Below are 21,470 nucleotides of genomic sequence, written 5' to 3'. Positions count from 1 at the left end.
GATGGTTGAGCCACCATGTGGTTGCTGGGATTTGAACATAGGACCTCTGGAAGAGCAGTCAGTGCTCTTAACCACTGAGCCATCTCTCCAACCCGAGAGACTGCTTCCTCACATAAGACAAACCCTTGAGAATCTGAGGGTTCAAAGTTCTCAGCTTTAATAGGGTCCTCCCACACATCTCCATCCCAAGTTACAGTATTTCATTCTGTATCAATTAATGACCTTACTTTAACCACAGACACCCTTCATGACTGGGACTTGAATTTTTTTGGTAATAGAGCTAGCCTTATAAGGAAGGCTTCATTTGATTTTTCACAACTTGAACTTTGTGGTTCTTGGAGAGAGGATTCTTTTCCAGGACAGAACTAGAAAATTTTAGACTGCTGACACACGTATGGAACAGGTCAGTTTTACCACGGAGTTCATTATTGTCCTTCAATGTATTCTAAAACAGTAGAAGCTGGTTAATTTTATTATAACACATACTGTTTTCCTTTGTCAATTTATCCAGAGATGTTAGGAGTGACCAACCAGCACCATCATTTTCCTTATTTTCACCACAAATTGTCAAAAGTTTTTCACCAAATCTGTTGCCTCACACAATTGGTGAAGCAGGATCATTGAAAGAAAGAAAGAAAAAGAAAGAAAAAGGGGACATGACTACTCCTAGGTATGACAGAAGAGAAAGGTTATTATCCATATGAGGGAGAGCAGAGGTAGAGATATCTGGGAGTCTAGAGTGAACCTGAGTCTGAACTGAACCATGTTAGAAGCGGGAGGGGAGAGCTGGGGAGAGGAGAGCCAGGAGGCCAGGAGGCCAGGAGGCCAGGAGACCAGAAGGGAGAGGGAGGTATAAAATACTGATGTAGTCAAATGGCCAGATTATACAGGGAAGAGCTGCTGGAGGAAAGGCAGCCCAGCCCTCGGACTAGAGTTCAGGGTAAGGGGCGGAGGATGCCAGCCATACTCTGTTAACAGGTAGGGACTGAGAGATGCTGGAAGAACCAGTGGACCAGGTCTGCTTTGATATGTAAAATAGGCACTTCAGCCTTTTCAACTGGGTTAGAGACCTAACAATAATGGTCTCCCTACATCTGTAAATAAGCCTGGCAGTGGTGGTACATGTCCTTAATCCCAGCATCCCTACATTCAGGAGCAGAGGCAGGTGGGTCTATGTGAGTTTCAGGCCAGCCTGATCTACAGAGCAAATTTCAGGACAGCTAGGGCTACACAGAGAAACCCTGTTGTGAAAAGAAAGAAAGAAAGAAAGAAAGAAAGAAAGAAAGAAAGAAAGAAAGAAAAGAAAAGAAAAGAAAAGAAAAGAAAAGAAAAGAAAAGAAAAGAAAAAAATCCCTCACAGGTGATTCCAGCCACTCACTGGGTTTTAGTTGATAGCAGATGTAGTCAAATTGACAACCAAGGTACTCATCACAGGCAGGAAGGGATGCAGATGGAACACAACACAGTTTTGGGGGCTGGTTGCACTGTAAGCAGTTAAGAGGGGAATCCACAGAGGTCCTGCTAGTGGAGTAGAATGATACTTGAAGCTGCAGCTGGGACAAAGGACAGTATTACGGGGTCCTCAAGGGATGGGAGGAAAGAATGTCTTCAAAACCTGACAGGTTCAAATCTTACCTGTTGCTGACATTTGGTCTCTCCTTTGAAAGCCAAATAAAAATGGGCTCATTCTGACTAACAAAATATGAGACAGTGAACCGACGGGGACTGAGTAAGAATCTGTCACCTGAGGCCCCTTTGCTCTTGCATCTCAGCGAACATCAAGAGAAGGAAGACATACATCTGTGGTGTAACAGTCCTGGAAGCTCAAGGCTCAGCTGGGTTGTAGCCATCCTGGCCATCTCAGGCATTGGTCCCATAAAGAAACATGAGGCACCTCCCTGATGTTTGTCGGCCCTGAGCTCCACCTACTTGCTGTGGCATGTACGCACATAAACAATAAAGAAATGCTTTGTCTATTTATTTAGGGTTTTGTTTGTTTGTTTGTTTTTTGAGAGTTCCTTCATTGTAGCCCTGGCTGTCCTGGAACTCACTCTGTAGACCAGGCTAAACTCAAACTCACAGAGATCCACCTGCCTCTACCTCCTGAGTGCTGGGATGAAAGTTGTGTACCACCACTTGGAGTGTGTGTGTGTGTGTGTGTGTGTGTGTGTGTGTTCGAGAACACATATGTACTTGAGTGTAAGAGTCTACTGAGGCCAGAGGTGTTGAATCCCCTAGAGCTAAAGTTATGGGGAAATGGGTGCTGGGAATCAAATTCTGGTTTTCTGGAAGAGCAGTAAGTACTCATCAGAGGCAGTAAGGGATGCAGATGGAACCCAACAACTCTTAACAACTGAACCATTTCTCCAGCCCCAGTAATATGGTTTCTGGTTTTGTTTGATTATTTTTTTTTTATATGAGTACACTGAAGCTTTCTTCAGACACACCAGAAGAGGGAATCAGATCCCATTACAGACGGTTGTGAGCCACCATCTGGTTGCAGGGATTTGAACTCAGGACCTGTGGAAGAGCAGTCAGTGCTCTTAACCACTGACCCATCTTTCCAGCCCCCAGAGTGAAACTCTTATCTCGAAAAAGGGGGAGGTCTGGAGTCAAGACGTAGCTCTGTTAGTGACCCACAAAGTCCTGAGTATGATCTGCAGCACCATGTAAAACTAATGGGCCACACTTGGAATCTCAGCCTTCTGGAGGTAGAGGCAGGAGGATTAGAAGGTTCAAGGTCACCATCTGGGTCGTGAGTCAGAGGGCAGCTAAGATATAGGACTTTGTCTAGAAATAAAAAGATAAACAATAATAAAAGGAATGTATGGGGTTTAAGGCTTATCAGGCACCCAGATACCAAGCATGCGTTCAAAAGCCCTTTCTCCTCCTGGATTGATCTGACTGTCCTGTTTGACATTTCTGCACCCATTGCTGGGTTCTCAGAAGTCTTTGCTGGAGTTTCCTCTCCAGAGACTCCCATGGGTGTGACTGCCTCCTGAGCATGGGTCTGTGACAGGGCTCTCTTGTTCTGCACTAAAGTGGTCTCCTTCATTTTTCCTTGCCCTCCTTGCTGGTTGTTCCCCCTAAAGTAGCTCCTACCTCCTTGTTCTGAGCCTGCCTTGGATAAGGCTTTATAGTCTGATCTGGAAGATGAGGCCTCTCTCTTAGACTGGGAAAGGAACGGAATGCAGTAATGTGCCTAGCGTAGAACCTGGTGCTTAGTGGGAGCTAAAGAATAGTAGCCATCTTACTGTTCACTGTGACTTCTGCTTCTTCCAGGATGCTGATGGACCAACCATGGCCTGGATCTGCTTTTAATCCTGGATGGCTCCTATCAATAACTGAGACCTATGTGTGGCTTAGCAACTTTTTACTGTTGTCTTTGACACCCCCCTTACTTGTCTGAGTGGATAGCCTGTCTTAAATAGAGCTATGCTTTTGGCACAAGTTTTCTTAATGTCTCTAAGCCTGTTTCCTCGATATGTAAAATGGGGATAATGAAATAAGGCAGAGATTTGATTTGAGAACTAAATAAGATCATGCAAAGGGCATCGTCTGGTGCAGTAACGAGAGGGATGTCTAATCTGATCAGATGCAGTTCTAGGTGCGTTTCTGGAGTTAATGCAGCCCAGCAGTTTAAGAAGCAGGCATCTTCTCCATCCCTTCCTGCTGCCTTGTTGGTGCATGGGTGTTTAGTTGATTACACACACACACACACACACACACACACACACACACACACATAAATTATATATATATATATGCATTTGTTTATTTAAAGTGTGTGAGAGCGAGCAAATGCATGTGAGTGTGCACACATGCCATACCACAATGCGTATGTAGAAGCTAGAAAACAATTCTAAGGGTGGATGCTCTCCTTCCACGGTATGTTTTCACAGACTGAATTCAGGTCTTCAGGTTTAGCAGCAAGTACCTTTATCCACTGAGCCATCTCAGTAATTCAGATAACCAATCTTTTGGGAACAGGGTACCATGTGTCCTTGGCTGGCCTCAAACTTAGTATCTGAGGATGACTTTGAACTCCTGATCATCTTGCTAAGCCTTGAAGTCTAGGATTATAGGTGTATGCCATAAGACAGTTTTCATTGTTGTTGTTGTTGTTTTTAAAGATTTATTTATTTACTGTATGTGAGTACACTGTAGCTATCTTCAGACATACCAGAAGAGGGCATCAGATCCCATTACAGATGGTTGTGAGCCACCATGTGGTTGCTGGGAATTGAACTCAGGACCTCTGGAAGAGCACCCAGTGCTCTTTTTTTTTTTTTTTTTTTTTTTCTTACAACTTTATTTTTTAAAAAGAGAGATACATGTATAGAGTTTTAAAAGCATTTTGGAATAAAACTATATGAATATATTTTTGCCAGTACTTGATTTTTTTAAAGGTTTTATAGTATGAAATCTTACTAGTTACCATAAGAATAAAGTACATGGAAATCTAAACATAACATGAAAATAGTCAAGGTTTTCTTGGTGTATATAGATTGAACATAATGATTTTTAAGCAGTCAGCACTCTTAACCATCGAGCCTTCTCTCCAGCCTGTTGTTTTGTTTTTAAGAGACAATCTTTCTGTGTAGCTCAGATTGTCCTCTGACCTGCACACAGGTGTTATGATACACATGCCCACACTCTTTTTTTTTTCAAGATTCCTAGTTTCTTTTTATTTTGTCACTCTTTTTAAATTGGATATATTTTGTTTACATTTCAAATCTTATCCCCTTTCCCAGTTTCTCCTCCATACCCCCCTCCCCTCCCCCTCCCCCTGCTTCTATGAGGGTGCCCCATCCCCACCTCCTCCCATCTCCCCACCCTGACATTCCCCTACACTGGGGCATCTAGCCTTGGCAGGACCAAGGGCTGCTCTTCCCACTGGTGCCCAACAAAGCCATCCTCTGCTACATATGCAGCTAGAGCCGTGGGTCTGTCTATGTGTACTCTTTGGATAGTGGTTTAGTCCCTGGGAGGTCTGGTTGGTTGGTATTATTGTTCTTATGGGGTTTCAAACCCCTTCAGCTCCTACATCCTTCCCCTAACTCCTCCACCGGGGACCCCATTCTCAGTTCAATGGTTGGCTGTGATCATCTGTCTCTGTATTTGTCATGATCTGGCAGAGCCTCTCAGGAGACAGCTATATCAGGCACCTGTCAGCATGTACTTCTTGGCATCAGCAATATTCTCTGGGTTTGGTGGCTGTATATGGGCTGGATCTACAGGTGGGGCAGCCTCTGGATGGCCTTTGGTTCAGTCTCTGCTTCAAACTTTGTCTCTGTATTTCCTCCTGTGGATATTTTTGTTCCCCCATCTGAGAAGCATCAGCACTTTGGTCTTTCTTCTTCTTGAGCTTCATGTGGTCTGTAAATTGTACACGCCCACACTCTTTTTGTTATTTTGTCTTTTTTTTTCCCAGAGCTGAGGACCCAACCCAGGGCCTTGCACTTGCTAGGCAAGAGCTCTACCACTGAGCTAAATCCCCAACCCCACATCCCCACACTCTTGAAGACACCATTTACACACATTCACAATATAGATAAAGTTTGAAAAAGTGAAAGCTGACCTGGAGAGACAGCTCAGCAGTTAAGAACAGTGGCTGATTTTCTAGAGAACCGGGTTTGAGTCCCAGTGCCCAGAAAACAGCTCCCAACCCTCTGTAACTCCATCCTAGGGAAATTTGGCCTCTAACAGCACTTCATAGATATGGAACACAGATATTCATTCAGACAAAATATATAGAAAATCTGAAAAATTAGCTGTGCCTTGCTGGCACATGCCTTTAATCCCAGCACTCCAGAGGTAGAGGCAGGTAGATCTCTGTGAGTTGAGGCCAGCCTGGTCTACAGAGTGAGTTCTAAGTCAAGGCTAAACAGAGAAACCCTGACTGAAAAAACTAAAATAAATAAAATTAAATTTTTAAAAGGCAAATAAAGAAACTACATTCTGGTATAAATTTTATAATAAAATAAACTTATTTTATTATTTCATTTTTACTTATGTATATGGGAATATGCACATTCATAGAGGTGCTTTTTGGAGCTGGAATGTGGTCTGCATGTGACTTGGGAGTAGGGAACAGAATATGGGTTCTCTTAAAGGGCAACAAATACCCTTAACCCCTGAACCATCTCTTCAGCCATTAAACAAATTCTTAAAAGTCAATATGGAGAATGTAGATGAGAAAAATAAGGTAGTTGATACAACAAAAAGCATTTCTTCCTGTCTGAATATCTTTGAGTCGACTTACATGCAGGTGTCTCGCCATCTCATTCTATGAAGTATAGCTGCTCATTGCAATATCTTTCATTAATTTATCTCTCTTCCCTTTTTTTTAATAAAGTTAATCCATCTAGGAAATTACAATGAAATTTCATTTGGTTTCCTCTTATTGAGACACAGACTCAGAGGCTGGAGAGATGGCTCAGTGGTTAAGAGCACTGACTGTTCTTCCAGAGGTCCTGAGTTCAAATCCCAGCACCCACATGGTGGCTCACAACCATCTTTTGGTGTGTCTGAAGCTAATGACAGTGTACTCATATACATAAAATATACATATACATATACACATACTTCATGGTGGCTCTCTCATGGTGACCTCATAGCAAATCCTCCTGGTCCCTCCACATCTTCCCTTCCTCTTCCCCATCCCCCTCCTCTCTCTTCTGGACCTTTCACTAGGCTCAGATGCCCTACTTCCTCTGTCTTCTCCTGCCCAGCCATAAGCTGATCAGCTCTTTATTAACCAATCAGAGATAATGGAAAACACTTTTTACACGTCATTGAGACCGGAGACACTTGACCATGACATACCCCAACTGCAACTAGATGCCTGGGCATAGAAATCAGCCTCAGGACACACAGTGCACAAAACCATTCCTCAGCATCCAGATAAAGTGATCTCCCCCACTGTAAATTGAAAATGCATTGAATGCCTCTAACACAGAGAACTTTCTCATTCACTTTAGGGCATGGCTTGTTTATGATGCCAGGGATAACTGGAGCGGTGACTCATGCTGCTGCCAGGTATCAAAAGAAGAAAAAGCTGGCAGCTGGAGAAATGGCTCAGTGAGTGGTTAAGAGTACCACGGACTGCTCTTCCAGAGGATATGGGTTCGATTCCCTGCACCCACTTGTATGGCTCACTGTTTGGTTGACGTCTTCAGCTTGCTCGCCTCCCCCACATGGTTCAGCAAATTCCATTTCTTCCCTCTCCCTCCAACTCCACCCACTCTGAAAACCTCCGAGCAGAAAAATCACCAAAAAGGTCCAGTCCAGCATTCTTGAACTGAGCCCCCACTGAACACCCCCCCCCCCCATCTATAAGAGGCTCTCACACCATAGTCTGCCTGAAACTTCTTCCGGTTTCAACCCTTAAGACTGGTGAACTCTCACGGGGGACCATTCCCAAATAAAACTGCCCTTTTACTTTTAATTTGACTGAACCGGCTTATTTCTTAGGTGGAGAAAACCTATCATTCACAGTCTGTAACTAATTCCAGTTCCAGGCGAATTGATGCCCTCTTGTGGCCTCCAAGAGCGCTAAGCTTTCATGTAGCATACATGCACATAAAATTTAAATAAAAAAAAAAAAAAAAAAAAAAGCTGATGGCTTACACGTACAACTCCAACACTCAAAAGGCTGAAGCGGGAGGATCATCGTGAGATAGGACGCTAGCCCCGGTGCAAAATCTTGGTATAAGGGGAGGGAGAGAAACAGAGACGGAGAAATCGAGGGAGAATGCGAACATATTGGACAGATGGTTCAGTGGTGAATAGCACTTGCTGTAGTTGCAGAAGATCCAAGTTCAGTTCTCAGAACTGAAAGGTATCCTGGCAGTCGGGAGCCTAGGAATATTACCTACACATGACGTCTCACGCAAGAGATTTATTGAGAAAGATACCAAACAATAATAGTTTCTACTCAGGCAAGAAGCAGCGAAGAACCGAGTAGGAGACGGGCTTTATATACGGTTTGAAGGGACGGGCGCTTTCCAGGGTAGTTTCGGATTGGTGGGATTTTATAATCTGATCTCGGGCAAACTCCTGGATTGGTGGAATTCTGTGACCTGTCCGAGGTTCAAGCTCAGTGATTGGTGGGATTCTGTGGACTGATATTTAGGGCAAACTCAAGGGATTGGTGGAATTCTGTGGTCCGATTTTGGGACAAACTCAGAGATTAGTAGTGTTTTGTGGCCTAATCTAGAAATTATTTTTCCTCTCAGGTGCGGCTTGGCCACTTACATCTTGAGGGGCTGGAAACGGGGCCACTCAAGGGGCCTAGCTGTAAAGAGAAAGATGTTAGATTTTGTTTCACACAAGCCAAGTTCAGGTAGACAATGAGCATTTGGCAGAGGAAACTGACAGGAAAATACTATCAGATAAACTAAATTGCCGAGACCTAGGCTGTTCATAGGAATTGGGAACAGACTGCTTTGAGCAACTTTGGGACAAATGAGGAAATACATATCTGGTCTGGCATGAGTGACGTATAAACATATTCTTGTAAGGGCGATAGAGCACGATTCATCGTAAGCACTCAAATTTTCAGGATTAGATTTCCCAGACAATGCTGGGAGAAGTGACTTAGAATAGAATATTCTTGTGCGGAGCACCTTTGAAGATCAAGACTCTCACACTTAGACCAAGTACTCCCCTGCAGGTCTCGGGGAAGCTAGAGGGAAGCTGACTACCTCCTTAACACATCTCTGCAGCTTTCCTCAAAGGTTCTCATTTCTTCAGAGTAGATTCTTTCCCATGTGTAAAATGCCAATAATGCCACACCACAAAACGTCGATGTGAGGAAGTAGTGAGGTCATTAACACAAAGCTCGGGGACACAGTGTGCGCGCCCTGAAATGACCAGTTCTGATTTGGTACGCTAAGTTACGTCTTTGTCAACGCCTAAAAGTGTGCAGTCTGAGGTCCTAACCGGCATGGGCCGGGTCTCGTTCTTTCACAGGCTGCCGGGTTACCCGCGGGTGGGTTGGAGGCGGGGAGAGAGTGAATAGTACGCGCAGCCGCAGAACGGATTGCAATAGCGCCTACTGCCTCTAGAGGAACCGGGAGCTCCCAGGTTCGCTCCGCCCCATCCGGCCCCGAAGGGTCAGGGGTCAGTGGGTGGTGACAAGCTGCTGATGGTAGCGGTGTTCGCGGGTCTCTGGGTCTATGGCGCCACCACAGCGATGTCCTCTGTGTCGGCAAACTTTCTTCTGTGGTCGTGGGCACGTCTACAGCCACAAGCATCAGCGACAGTTGAAGGGGGCTCTGGAGCGGCTGCTACCGCAGGTGCGGACCCGGGGCTAGGGAGGCCAGGAATGTGGGCCGTAGGTTCAGGGTCTTAGCTGGCTTCTGTCCTGCAGGTAGAGGCTGCCCGCAGGGCCATCCGCGTCGCCCAGGTGGAGCGCTATGTTCCGGAGCATGATCGGTGCTGTTGGTGCCCATGTTGTGGCTGCGAAGTGCGAAAACACCTGAGCCATGGAAACCTGACAGTGCTACACGGGGGATTGCTGGAACATCTGGCCAGGTGACAACTGGGGAACACCCACTTACCCTGTACACACACAGAGTTGTACTTGTGACTTAATTGGGATATGGATCGAATTACTTGACCAACCGTGGAGTTTAGTGGATCTTAGCCCTACAATGGTCCCAGTGGCGTAGGTGGTCTTGCTTTTAAAATGCCAGCTTGCCTTCCTCCCACCACCACACACTTGATTGGATGAAGGGAGTCCCAAGATAAAGGTCTTGAAGAGGTTGGTAATAAATAATACCCCTCTCTGTGTCTTGTCCACAGAAGCAACCCAGAGGCCAAGCTGCATTACTTACCTAGTACTCTGATACTCAAGTACTGTGTTACTATCTTAATGACTAGCTACTATTACTTTTCCTCTCCATTCTCAGCCCAGAGCATAAGAAAGCTACCAACAAATTCTGGTGGGAGAACAAGGCCAACGCCCAGATGAAGGAGAAGTTTCTGATCTCCCCCCAGGATTATGCACGGTAAGTTGCCTGTTGTAAAGGCCGATGTAGCACAGTGAACAGTACAGCTCTTTGTCAGCACAAAAGCTTCTTTAAACTGGAAAGTTCTAAGGGAGCGCGATGGCTCACATCTGTAATTCCAGGACCAGGAAGGCTGAGAATGGATCCTTGAGAGGCCAAAGCCAGCCAGGGCTACAGAACTTTATCTCAAAACAAGAACTAATTGAAGAAATTCAACTTAAGTGTGTTGGCGACCATTTATAGTTCCAATACCCAGCTGAATCAGGCCAAGTTCCAGGCCAGCCCACACTGTATGTTTCAAGTCACCAAAAATAAGTAAATGTATTGCAAAGTCCAGCAGGGATTTCATTATTATCTACTGCTGTCTAGTGTTCTCATGGCACGTTTTATTAGTGTGTCCTCCAACTTCCATTTTGAACAAACAGCACTGAGGGTATGATGGCTGGGTTATGGTGCCTTAGGCCTAGTCCAATTATTTAAAAGGCTAATACAAGAGGCTTCTTAGCCTCAGAGGTCAAAAGAGGGCATCCGATTCCCCAGAACTGGAGTCACAAATGTGAATTGCCATATGGATGCTTAAATCTAGGTCTTTAAAAAGCAGCTAATACTCCTAACCGCTGAGCCATTTCTCCAGCCTCCTTCATAGGATTTTTGGTTAGTGAATGAAGATATATAAAAGGTTACTATTGAGTGTAAAGAATTACTGTTTTTTTTTGGGGGGGGTTTGATTTTGTTGTTATTGTGTTTTTGAGGCAGGATCTTTCTATGTAGTCCTGGCTGACCTTGAACTGCCTGCATCTGCCTTCTGAGTGCTGGGACTACGGTTATATACTATCACATTTGACTCCGCCTTCTGGGTAAAGGAAAAAAAGCAAGTTGTAAAAAAGCATACAGATGCCCTGAGCCAGACAGAATTGCCTAGCTTTGTTGTAAGACAGGAAGACAGGATCTCATTAGGTAATCCATGCTAGCCTCAGTTTCTCGATCTCCTCTCTTTGCCTTGTTCACAGAAGCAACCCAGTGGCCAATCAGCATTGCTTACCTAGTGTTCTCACGCTCTTCCTGCCTCCACTTTCTTAGTGGTGGTATTAGTTAAGACTAGTTAGGAATGTTTTGTCTGAATTATATGTATGTATGCCATGAGCATGTAGTGCCTGCACAGGCCAGAAGAGGATGTCACATGCCTAGAACTGGAGTGACACAATTGTGAGCAACCATTTGGGTGCTGAAAACCAAAACTAGGTCCTCTCCAAGAATACCAAGAGTTCTTAACTTCTGAGTCATCTCTCCAGCCCTTATTTATTTTATTTTTTAAAGATCTATTTATTTATTATATACACTGTAGCTGTCTTCAGCCACATCAGAAGAGGGCATCAGATCCCATCACAGATGGTTGTGAGCCACCATCTGGTTGCAGGGAATTGAACTCAGGACCTCTAGAAGAGCAGTCAGTGCTCTTAACCACTGAGCCATCTCTCCAGCCCCCAGCCCTTATGTTTTACTTTTAATAATAGGGATATTGCATGTGAATTCAGGTGTCCTCTGAGACAAGAGTTGATAGTTTCCTGGAGCTGAAATTACGGGCAGTTGTGAACACCCCCTCCCCCCCCACACACATATGTTGGAAACTAAACTTTGGTTGTATGCAAGAGCAAGAGCAGTAAATACTCTTTTAAGTTTCTGAGCATTCTCTCCAAGCCAATAGTAGGATTTTTTTTCTAAGATTGATTTTTTTTTGTGTGTGTATGTGTGTCCATGTCTGTGTTGGGTATGTGCATGTAAGTGGTACTGTACAAGGAGGCCAGAAGCATCATATTCCTCTGGAGTTGGGGTTGTCAGCTGCTCAACATGAATGCTGAAAACTGAACTTGAGTCCACTTCAAGAACTGGATGTGCTTTTTTTTTTTTTTTAACAATTTATTATATATAAGTACACTGTAGCTGTCTTCAGACACACCAGAAGAGAGCATCTGATCCCATTACAGATGGTTGTGAGCCACCATGTGGTTGCTGGGAATTGAACTCAGGACCTCTGGAAGAGCAGTTGGTGCTCTTAACCTCTGAGCCATGTCTCCAGCCCACTATAATTTCTTTAGGTATAAAGGTTAAGTGATCAAGAGTAGCCATTGGTAAGCCAGCAGATGGAGTTGGAGGCCAGCCTGGTCTACAAAGTGAGTTCCAGGACACCTAGGGCTTACAGAAAAACCTGTCTCAAAAAAAAAAAAAGTGTCATTGGTAACAGGGGTTAGTGTTGGCACTTTGCCAGCAGTGTCATATTCCTGTCAGAAACTGTTAAAAAACTGGTGGCACATGCCTTTTATCCCGGCAAATTGATCTCTGAGTTCAAGGATAGCCTGGTGTACAGGGGCTAGAGATGATGGCTCTGTGGTTAAGAGAACTTGCTACTCTTGACTTGAGTTCAGTTTCCAGTACCCACTAACTGCAGCTCAGTCACCTGTGACTCCAGCTCCAAGTGATCTAACACCCTCTTCTGCTCTCCAAGGAAACTAGAAATGCATGTGGCATACAGACATGCATGCAGGCAAGGTAACTATTTGAAAAAATCTTTAAGAAGAAAATGAATGAAGAATAGTGGAGCTGTATCTATGACAGTGTTATATGTCCCCAGGTAAAGGCAAGGTGCTCACTTTACCAGTTTCGTTTCTGTGAGTTGAAAATTCTCAAAAGTTTCTGAGCTGGGCATGGTGATTCATTCCTCTAATCTCAGCACTTGGTGGCTGAGGTGGATGTTCTATGCTAGCCTAATCTGTACAACCAGACTCTTCAAGCCCCCCCCCCACCAGAATGAAAAACTATTTAGTGAAGTACTAAAGTGATACCTCTTTTCAATGTTTTTTATAATTCTTGTATTTTTAGGTTTAAGAAATCCATGGTGAAGGGTTTGGATTCCTATGAGGAAAAGGAAGATGAGGTGATTAAAGAGGTAGGAGGAAAGGCCTCTGGAAGACCTTGCCCCATAACCCTGACCCCATCTAAGCATTGTTTTTCCCACAGATGGCAGCTCAGATCCGTGAGGTAGAACAGAGTCGGCAGGAAGTGGTCCGATCTGTCTTAGAGGTTGGTTTCCCTCGGAGGACCCAGAGCAGTATCCAAATCCACTGGTGCCTGGCTTCCCCCATCCAGCATTTCAAGTCAGCTCTTCTCAGAGAACTAATGGTGTCCACTGGGGGCAGGCCCAGAGATGTGGGCAGGGCTGGGAGTTGACAAATGGGCAGTACTTTCCATAAGATACTGGAGTCGAGTGTGGGGCATGGCCCAGGCAGGCTCTTAAGCACTTTAGACACATTTATTTTTCCTGAATCAAACTCAGCCTCAGGCAGAGTCAGATCCAGAAGAAGGTTCTTCGGCACCTGAAAGTTGGAATGTTACCAATGGGTAAGTCCTCAGGGAACCTCTGGAGTTGGATGCTGGGAAATGGGAACCAGTCTGATCTTTGCCATCCTCAGTGCTCAAGGACCTCATCTGCCAGCGTGGCTCCCCTGTCTTTCAGCTATGTAGCCTCCAGCTCACAGCAGGTATCACACTTGGACTTGCAACCTGTTGCAGAGCTTGATTGGATGGAGACAGGACAGCACCTAACATTCATCGGCCATCAGGTACAAGAACAAGCAAACCAGAAGAGGGTTGCTAAGCTCTCATGTCCTACATTGGCTTTTCTACTTACCCTAGCCACCTCCATCTTCTCTGTTGGTCTTCCCTTACTGAGCCCTTCCTTAACTGTGTTCCTAAACCCTGATGCAACCTCTCAGTGATCTTTCTCATAACTGCTGCCCCTTGATATCAGTTTCTCAACCTGCTAGATAGAGGGTGTCCACACTCCAGTACCCACACAGGCACCTGAAACTAGCTAACCCTGCCCTTAAATCATAGTACCTCCCCAACCTTACTCCATACCTTTGGACTGTCCTCAGTTACTGGTGGAGTCTTCAGAAGTAGCACTGTCCAAAGTTGTGTTCCCCTCCCCTAAAGTTTGTTGACAATTGCTTATGAGTGTTTTATCTTGTGGCTTTATTTTACCACAGGATACCTCCGGAGTTGGTAACATTCACTCAGGTAAGTTTTTGAGCAGTGTCTCCGAGTCTGCTAGATTATGTTTTGGTTTGTTGTTGAGACAGTCTATGTAGCTGTGGCTGTCTCTGTCTTCACTACCTCCTGAGTGCTGGGATTGAAGAATGCATCACCATGCCCAGCTATTTTAAATAAGGCCCTTAGTTCACACTGGCTTTGGCATTCTTGCTGTCTTAGACTCACTCCATAGACCAGGCTGGTCTCAAATTTAGAGATTAACCTGCCTCCACCAGGGATTAAAGGTGTGTTCCATCACCACCTAGTTGTTGCTTTCTTTTTAAGTAACCCAAAAAAAAAAAAAAGTCTACTTTATCCACAAACATCCAGAATAGACCAAAACTTGTAAAAGCCGAAATGACTCAGAGTACTTGCTGTGAAGACAGAAGACCCATCTTCTTAATCCCACAAAAGCCAGTCATAACTTTAGCCTCATTATTACTATGTGATGAAGACGTGCTGGCCAGCAACCCTAGTCAAAACCAAGTTTACCCGAGAAGCTTACTAACTGCATGTACCAACTGCTGTGCAGTTATGGAAGGTGGAGGTTACTGCTGGGGAATATAATATACCACCTTCAAAGAGTTCAGCATACTTACAATTATTCCTTCCAAATGAAGCTGTACTATATTTTAAAGGATTATAATGATGCTGAGTCATTACTTCAGGGCTTTCATTGAAGCTTATATTGTCAGCATTTTTCTTCTTTAACACAAAGCTTTGGGGAGGTCTAAGCTGGAATTTGAGATCAGCCTGGTCTATAGAGTGAATCCAGGCCAGCCAGGGCTACAGAGAAAACCTCTCAAAGTCTGCAGACCTGGTGATGGCAGCACCCATGTGGCAACTCAGTCATCTCTAACCCAGGGGAACAGACACCAGGCACTCAGAGGCAAAATATGTATGGTTTCAGCTGCTTCTGGGCCACCCACTGCCAAGCTTCAGAATCCCTAGTTTTTAAACTTCATGTGCATTTGTAGAGTATCAAATTCTGTGGAGCTAGAGTTACGGTTGCAAATTGCAATGTGGGTGCTGGGAATCGAACCTTGGTACCCTGAAAGAACAGCCATTGTTCTTAACTAACCACTTAAGACACCTTTCGAGCTCCTGAGCCATATGTTTGAGCACATTTTGCTGGAAGGTATTGTGGAGCTTAAAAGGCTTTGCCTTGCTCTAGGTGCCACACCTCCTTGGATGATCCAAGAGGAGGAGCACAGCTCTGGAAGCCTCCCCATAGGACCCTCCTATGAAGAATTTCTTAAAGAAAGTAAGCAAGCTACCTCAAGCAACACATTTTCAAGTTTTCACATAACTTACTTAGCTGTCTTTAAATGTACTCTAAAATTTCCTGTTTGCAGAAGAAAAACAAAAACTGAAAAAACTCCCTCCAGATAGAGTTGGTGCAAACTTTGATCACAGTTCCAATACCAGTGCAGGCTGGCTGCCCTCTTTTGGCAGAGTCTGGAATAATGGGCGTCGCTGGCAGTCCAGGTATGGATAGGTGTCCAGATTTTAACCAGCAATCTCTGTATAAAGATTCACCATTAATCTTACTAAGCATTCATTTCCTTTCAGGCATCAGTTTAAAACTGAAGCTGCAACAAGAAGCAAGCAACCATATAAAGGGAAAAGCTGAAGCAGTCTCTTTTGATATCAGATATCATGGCTAACAGTTATTTATTATTCCTAAGACCACATTCCCTCCAGCTGCCTTAGGAAACAGACGGAGCCATTCATTTGATTCAATAAAGTTTTATTTTCCCAAAATGTACAGCTGATTGAACCTGTTTTTAAAAAAAAGAAAGAAAACTAAGTCATAACCTGAGCATCTCATGAAGGAAACATGTAATACTTCAACACAAGGAAACCTTTGGTTCCCACCTGTTCATGCATCTTCACCAGCAGCTGGGGCATCTCCACCCTTTGTGTTCCTGGTGTAAATTACTTGGGCTCTGTGCTTTGAAACCAGCTTGATAAGTCCTAAGGAGAAAGGGCACAGTTTTAAATTTTAATGGATTTGTAAGGTTTTTGCCTTCACTCGTGCACCTGGTATTAGAGGGCTTAGAACCATCTCTCTAGCTCCAAGGATGTTAGATTATTTTTATATAGCAAATGTTGAATGTACATTTTCCTATTTCTTCTCCAAACAGAATTCCTTAATAATTCTTAGGGTGTTTGTATTCCAAGATGGCCTGAGATTTAGTGCTGATCTGATCCTTTTAGTCCTCAATATGCTGGGTTCACAAGTATGCACCCTCAATCTCAATGCTTAGGAGACAGAGCCCTATCTGTTATCAATGTAGCTGCTTTTAGGATTTACCACAAATTTAGTGAGTACAGCAATAGTCAACCACCAGGAGTCAGCTTTACTCTCATGTTGCTGCACAACAGGGTGCTAAGCTGGCTGGCCTGAGATGTTCCAGTTATGGAAGCGCAGACAGACATGAATGTTGCTCCCAATGTGTATCTTCTTTATCCTCAGTACAGATTTAATGGACCATTACCTCCATGTTGAACTGATCAGGAATTCAAAGCCAATCATTAAGGATACTAAAATCAGTAGCAGGACATGGCTGTGAGCACATTTATTCCCAGCAGTAGGCCAGCCTGGTCTACAAAGGGAGTTCCACCACAGGTCTACACAGAAATGGGGTTACTATCTCAAAAAAGCAGTAATTTTCTAATTGCATAATATGTATTCACTTAGAGGATCTTTGTGCTTCACTCAACTGCATAGGAGCCTATGGCACGAAAGTGACTAAAAACTCATCTTTCAATAAGCTTTCCCAGTAATGTTGCTACCAGACAACCCACTTGTACAAACACAGGGCACATCTTTTACCTTTACTAAGTAGCTCCTGAAGGGCTGCCCTGGCCAAGGAACCTCGAATCTTCAGTCTCTCAGAGACCACGGCTGGAGTAATAAGCTTATAGTTGGGAACTTCCTTACAAAGTTTGTCGTATGTAGCTTTGTCAAACAGGACGAGATTGTTCAGCTTGTCCCGAACTTTGCCTTTGGACCACTTCTGCTCACCAAAACATGCAAGAGAACCAGTCAGAACCACCCTTTTCTCCCAAATATCGAGCATCTGAGAAACCCGTTACTATCACCTCAGGTAAATTAAAGACTTCATGGCTTTAATGCATCCGGTCTCAACTTTGGAGTCACTATCAGATAGCCTGAAGACCAGACATTTACATTACGATTTCTAACAGTAGCAAAATTAGCTATGACAGAGTAGCACAAAAATAATTTTACGGTTGGTGGTCACAAGGGGAACTATCTTTAAAGAAAAATACACCACCGTATTCTTGAAATGACGAAAATGAGTAGTGAGAAAAACAAGAGTGTAATTTTAGAATTCAGTATTTGGGGGGAAAATTACAGCACGAGTTTACAAAAGGTTCCACAGAACTTTTTACAAACAGCCGTTTCCTACCTTCTTTTTGGCCTTGCCACCAGATTTATTTACTGGGTCTTTGTCTTTTTTGGCCGACTTTCCGGCATCTTTCTTCTTCTTGTCGTCTTTGGGCGGCTAGGGGAAGAAAGCGGGAGTGCAGGCTAGTCATATGACGTTCCCACGCGCCCCGATCACAGTCCTTCACCCACCCAAGGCGGCACCGCCAGAGCACATGGACACACAATAGCCGTGGCCGTTCTGAAAAGCAGGCCCGCAGTCACGAAGCGCTCCGTGTAGGGTCGCCTCCAACTCCCCTCAACACCGCTAGGCCCTCTGAACCCCACCGCTCAACACTCGCGGGCCTTACCATGGCGAAGCTCAAAGAGTAGTACGGACCACAGCAGCCTCACTAAGATGTCGGAAGAAAAGGAAGCTGGGTGGTCCAACAATCCCAGAAACCTCTGCCTCGAGAAAGCACTTCCGGGACAAGGGGTGGGGACACGGCTTCGTTAATCTCCGCCTCCTTTACTGGAACGAAGGGGCCCTGGTTTGCGCGTGCGTTTCAGGGCGGAGCCCGCAGGGGCGTTTGCGTGGAGGCGGGGCAATGACACAAGTTCCGGGGCTGGAACTTTGAAGGGACGGCTTGTATCCGTAGCGCAGTAATGGCGATTTTTAGCGTCTACGTGGTGAACAAAGCCGGCGGCCTAATTTACCAGTGGGACAGTTACTCGCCACGGGCTGAGTCTGAGAAAACTTTCAGTTACCCTCTGGACCTGCTGCTGAAACTGCACGACGAACGTGTGCTGGTCGCTTTCGGCCAGCGAGACGGCATCCGGGGTGGGCTGGGCTCGAGGGCGGGGCCGGCGCTGCGGAAGTGCTGGGGTGGGCGGGTTTGGGATGGGAGTGGGAGTAAAAGGAGGGGTTAGGGTGCAGGGTGGGAGTGGGAGGAGGAGGGGCGGGGAGTGAACGGGGAGTGGATCTCTGATCCTTAGCCACTCATCTGTAGTGGGCCATGCTGTATTAGCCATCAATGGCATGGACGTAAATGGCAAGTACACGGCCGACGGGAAAGAAGTGCTGGAGTATCTGGGTAACTCTGCGAATTACCCGGTTTCTATTCGATTCGGCCGGCCCCGCCTTACCTCCAATGAGAAGCTTATGCTGGCCTCTATGTTCCACTCGTAAGTGTCCCTACCCCTTTTAAACATTTCCTCCCCAGACTAGTGCATCTATCTCTAGGCTGGCTAAAGAGGTTTTGTTTTTTGTTTTATGAGTACTGACAATCACGTTGTACCCCTTAAGTGGCTGAGATCTTGTTACGAAGAAATGTCAATTATACCCAGGTTTGAGGTAGTTTGATTTTTTGCCTAATCAGTTTCTTGTCTTCTTAGCCCTTAGTTTCTTCATCTTTAACATAAGATAATTGAATTTCCCTGTATAGCTCTGGCTGTCTATAGAACTCACTCTATAGACCAGGCTATCCTCAAACTCAGATCCACCTGTCTCTGCCTTCCAAGCTCTGGGTTTAAAGGTGGTGGTTGCAGATAATTAAATTAGTGGACATTAAAAGTCTTCTTGTGACTACCCATGGTGTAAGGTGTGTTGATAGGAATATCCATGAACTAATAAGATATGCACGGATTTCCTAGCATGTTGACTTTAACTAACACATTTAATATAAAATGTTTCAGTTTGGGGCTAGAGAGATGGCTCAGTGGTTAAGAGCACTGACTGCTCTTCCAAAGGTCCTTAGTTCAATTCCCAGCAACCACATGGTGGCTCACAACCATCTGTAATGAGATCTGATGCCCTCTTCTGGTGTGTCTGAAGATAGCTACAGTGTACTTATATATAATGAGTAAATACATCTTAGAGAGAGAGAGAGAGAGAGATGGTTCAGTTTTTGCTGCTCTTGCATAGAGCTAGCATCCACATGGTACCTCACAACTGTTAACTCCTGTTTGAAGGGACTTGATGACTTTTTTGGTTTCCGTGGTCACCAGTCACATACATGGTACACATATATGCAGGCAAAACTACTCATACACTTCCATAAGCTCATTTTCACTTTTATTCATAAAGCAGCCTACAGAGGCTAGAGATGGAGTGACTTCCCTGCCACCAGGTGACTGAGATAAATAAAATAAAATTAAATAAACCTCAGGGAAATAATGTCTCATACAGAATGTATAATAAGTAATGTATACAGAAGGCAGGTGAACCTAAAACAAATTCTGATACTGCCGTTAGTCATTTCACAGTATTTCTCCTGACTGTCTCAGGCTATAAAGTGAATTTCTCAAAAGACTGGGTCCTTGAGTGGGAAATTTTGAGGACTTTCCCCTCATGTCACGTGATATATTCCCAACTTTACCTCTTTTGCATACAGGCTCTTTGCCATTGGTTCCCAGCTATCTCCCGAACAAGGCAGTTCAGGCATTGAGATGCTGGAAACAGACACATTCAAACTTCACTGCTTCCAAACACTGACAGGTATGTACCTACAAAGTTCAAAGGGATTGATGGGATAGATTGGTCCAATACAGACCAAGGGATTGACCTGAGAAAGCTTCGGTAAACAACAGGGATGGTGTCAAGTTTTCTGGGCACACGTGTACAAACACACCTATTTGTTTGGTGAATCCAAAGCTGCTCTTTAGTCCAAGGCTGACTTTGTTTCTGTCAGCCAACCCTGGTTATCCTGGCTTGGGTACAATCCAGATTGGTAGGCTTCACACATTTTGGAAGGTGTGCCTTCTAAATAAAAATTGAAAGCCAAGTAGATGTGGCCTTTGGATCCCACTTATCATTGCTTCGTCCTCAGTGTAGGTAACTGAACCACCAGAGTTTGGCTTCAGTTGTCCTATTTCTGTGGAGGAACTGCAAGTCTGAGAGTGGCAGCTGACCTTGAGTCTGGTCAGTCACCTGGTGAGAGTGAAATTGCCCATCTCTAGCCACCTTTGTTCTCTGCTTTATGTGGCAATAAGGACAAAATAAAAATGGGCTTATGATAGTGGTTTATAATATTGAATGAGCTGAAACAACACAAAATGGTATTTGATCCCTTCTCTGTCCTTTGGTAACCATTCCTGGCTTTTCCCCAGGGATCAAGTTTGTGGTCCTGGCAGACCCTAGGCAAGCTGGAATAGATTCTCTTCTCCGAAAAATTTATGAAATTTACTCTGACTTTGCCCTCAAGAATCCATTTTACTCCTTGGAAATGCCTATCAGGTAGGTAGTCCTAATCCCCAGATACTGCCAAAGCGTTGTGCTGTCTCCCATATCATTTAAAGTGTGACCAAGTATTGCTTGTAGGTAAAGACAGTAGTGACCAGCTCTATTTATCTTGAGAACACAGGGTTTCCTTAGGCTTCATGTCCTTCAAGTCGTCTCTACCAATTCTGCCTCTGCCCTTTGTGGTGGAAGTCTCATACCTCACAATTTCTTGTCTTCTGGGTCTGGCCTAGATGTGAGCTGTTTGACCAAAACCTGAAGCTAGCTCTAGAGGTGGCAGAGAAGGCTGGCACTTTTGGACCTGGGTCATAGGATGGACTTGGAATGTACCCCCTAAGTTCTGAGGTGTGCTCCAGAGGGCTTTGCTGTCTCCACTCCAGTGAGGATCCTATTGCAGCGGCCTTGCTAATATACTTGAAAATGGTAGGACACTGAGCCTGGTGATGGGGACAGATCCTGGCTTGATTGAGTGCTGTGCTCTCTGCCCCTCTGTATATATCACAGTCCTATGCCCCACGTTGTACAGGTTTATTTATGGAGAAAGCTGGCTTAGCAATTCTGTAATAAACATTCCTTTGTTTGAGTGTTTTTTGTCCTAACTGATCATTTGGGAGAAAGGAAGGGGAGGGAAGGCAGAACTGGTACGGGCATTCTGTGAATGAAAAGTACTGTCTTCTAGTAGAAAACAAGACAAGTTGATGTACAGTAAACAAAGTAGCAGAAGTTACAAACTTAC

The 21,470-nt window shown here is 44.7% G+C and overlaps 3 protein-coding genes across 3 annotated transcripts; 2 read left to right on the top strand and 1 right to left on the bottom strand.

Annotated features, from left to right (window-relative positions):
• Positions 1–9,145: 9,145 nt before the first annotated feature.
• On the top strand, positions 9,146–15,855 carry CENATAC (centrosomal AT-AC splicing factor). Its single transcript, XM_080929821.1, has 11 exons — positions 9,146–9,302; positions 9,377–9,540; positions 9,918–10,016; positions 12,894–12,960; positions 13,032–13,094; positions 13,348–13,412; positions 13,528–13,633; positions 14,060–14,090; positions 15,277–15,366; positions 15,458–15,590; positions 15,675–15,855. The coding sequence occupies exons 1-11, from the start codon at positions 9,183–9,185 to the stop codon at positions 15,733–15,735; spliced, it is 999 nt and encodes a 332-aa protein (XP_080785947.1). The 5' UTR covers positions 9,146–9,182; the 3' UTR covers positions 15,736–15,855.
• Positions 15,836–17,970, bottom strand: RPS25 (ribosomal protein S25). The gene is made up of 5 exons (XM_080929823.1): positions 17,868–17,970; positions 17,540–17,635; positions 16,942–17,125; positions 15,981–16,079; positions 15,836–15,883 (listed from the first exon to the last, which is right to left on the bottom strand). The coding sequence occupies exons 1-4, from the start codon at positions 17,868–17,870 to the stop codon at positions 15,985–15,987; spliced, it is 378 nt and encodes a 125-aa protein (XP_080785949.1). The 5' UTR covers positions 17,871–17,970; the 3' UTR covers positions 15,836–15,883; positions 15,981–15,984.
• A 79-nt stretch (positions 17,971–18,049) lies between these two features.
• Positions 18,050–21,318, top strand: TRAPPC4 (trafficking protein particle complex subunit 4). The gene is made up of 5 exons (XM_080929822.1): positions 18,050–18,337; positions 18,507–18,681; positions 19,890–19,993; positions 20,605–20,731; positions 20,968–21,318. Exons 1-5 carry the CDS (start codon positions 18,163–18,165, stop codon positions 21,044–21,046), a joined length of 660 nt encoding a protein of 219 aa, XP_080785948.1. The 5' UTR covers positions 18,050–18,162; the 3' UTR covers positions 21,047–21,318.
• The last annotated feature ends 152 nt before the right edge of the window (positions 21,319–21,470 follow it).

This window comes from Micromys minutus (assembly GCF_963924665.1).
Source record: "Micromys minutus genome assembly, chromosome: 16".
In the NCBI taxonomy this organism is placed as follows: domain Eukaryota; kingdom Metazoa; phylum Chordata; class Mammalia; order Rodentia; family Muridae; genus Micromys; species Micromys minutus.
This window is presented reverse-complemented; position numbering and strand designations above follow the sequence as displayed.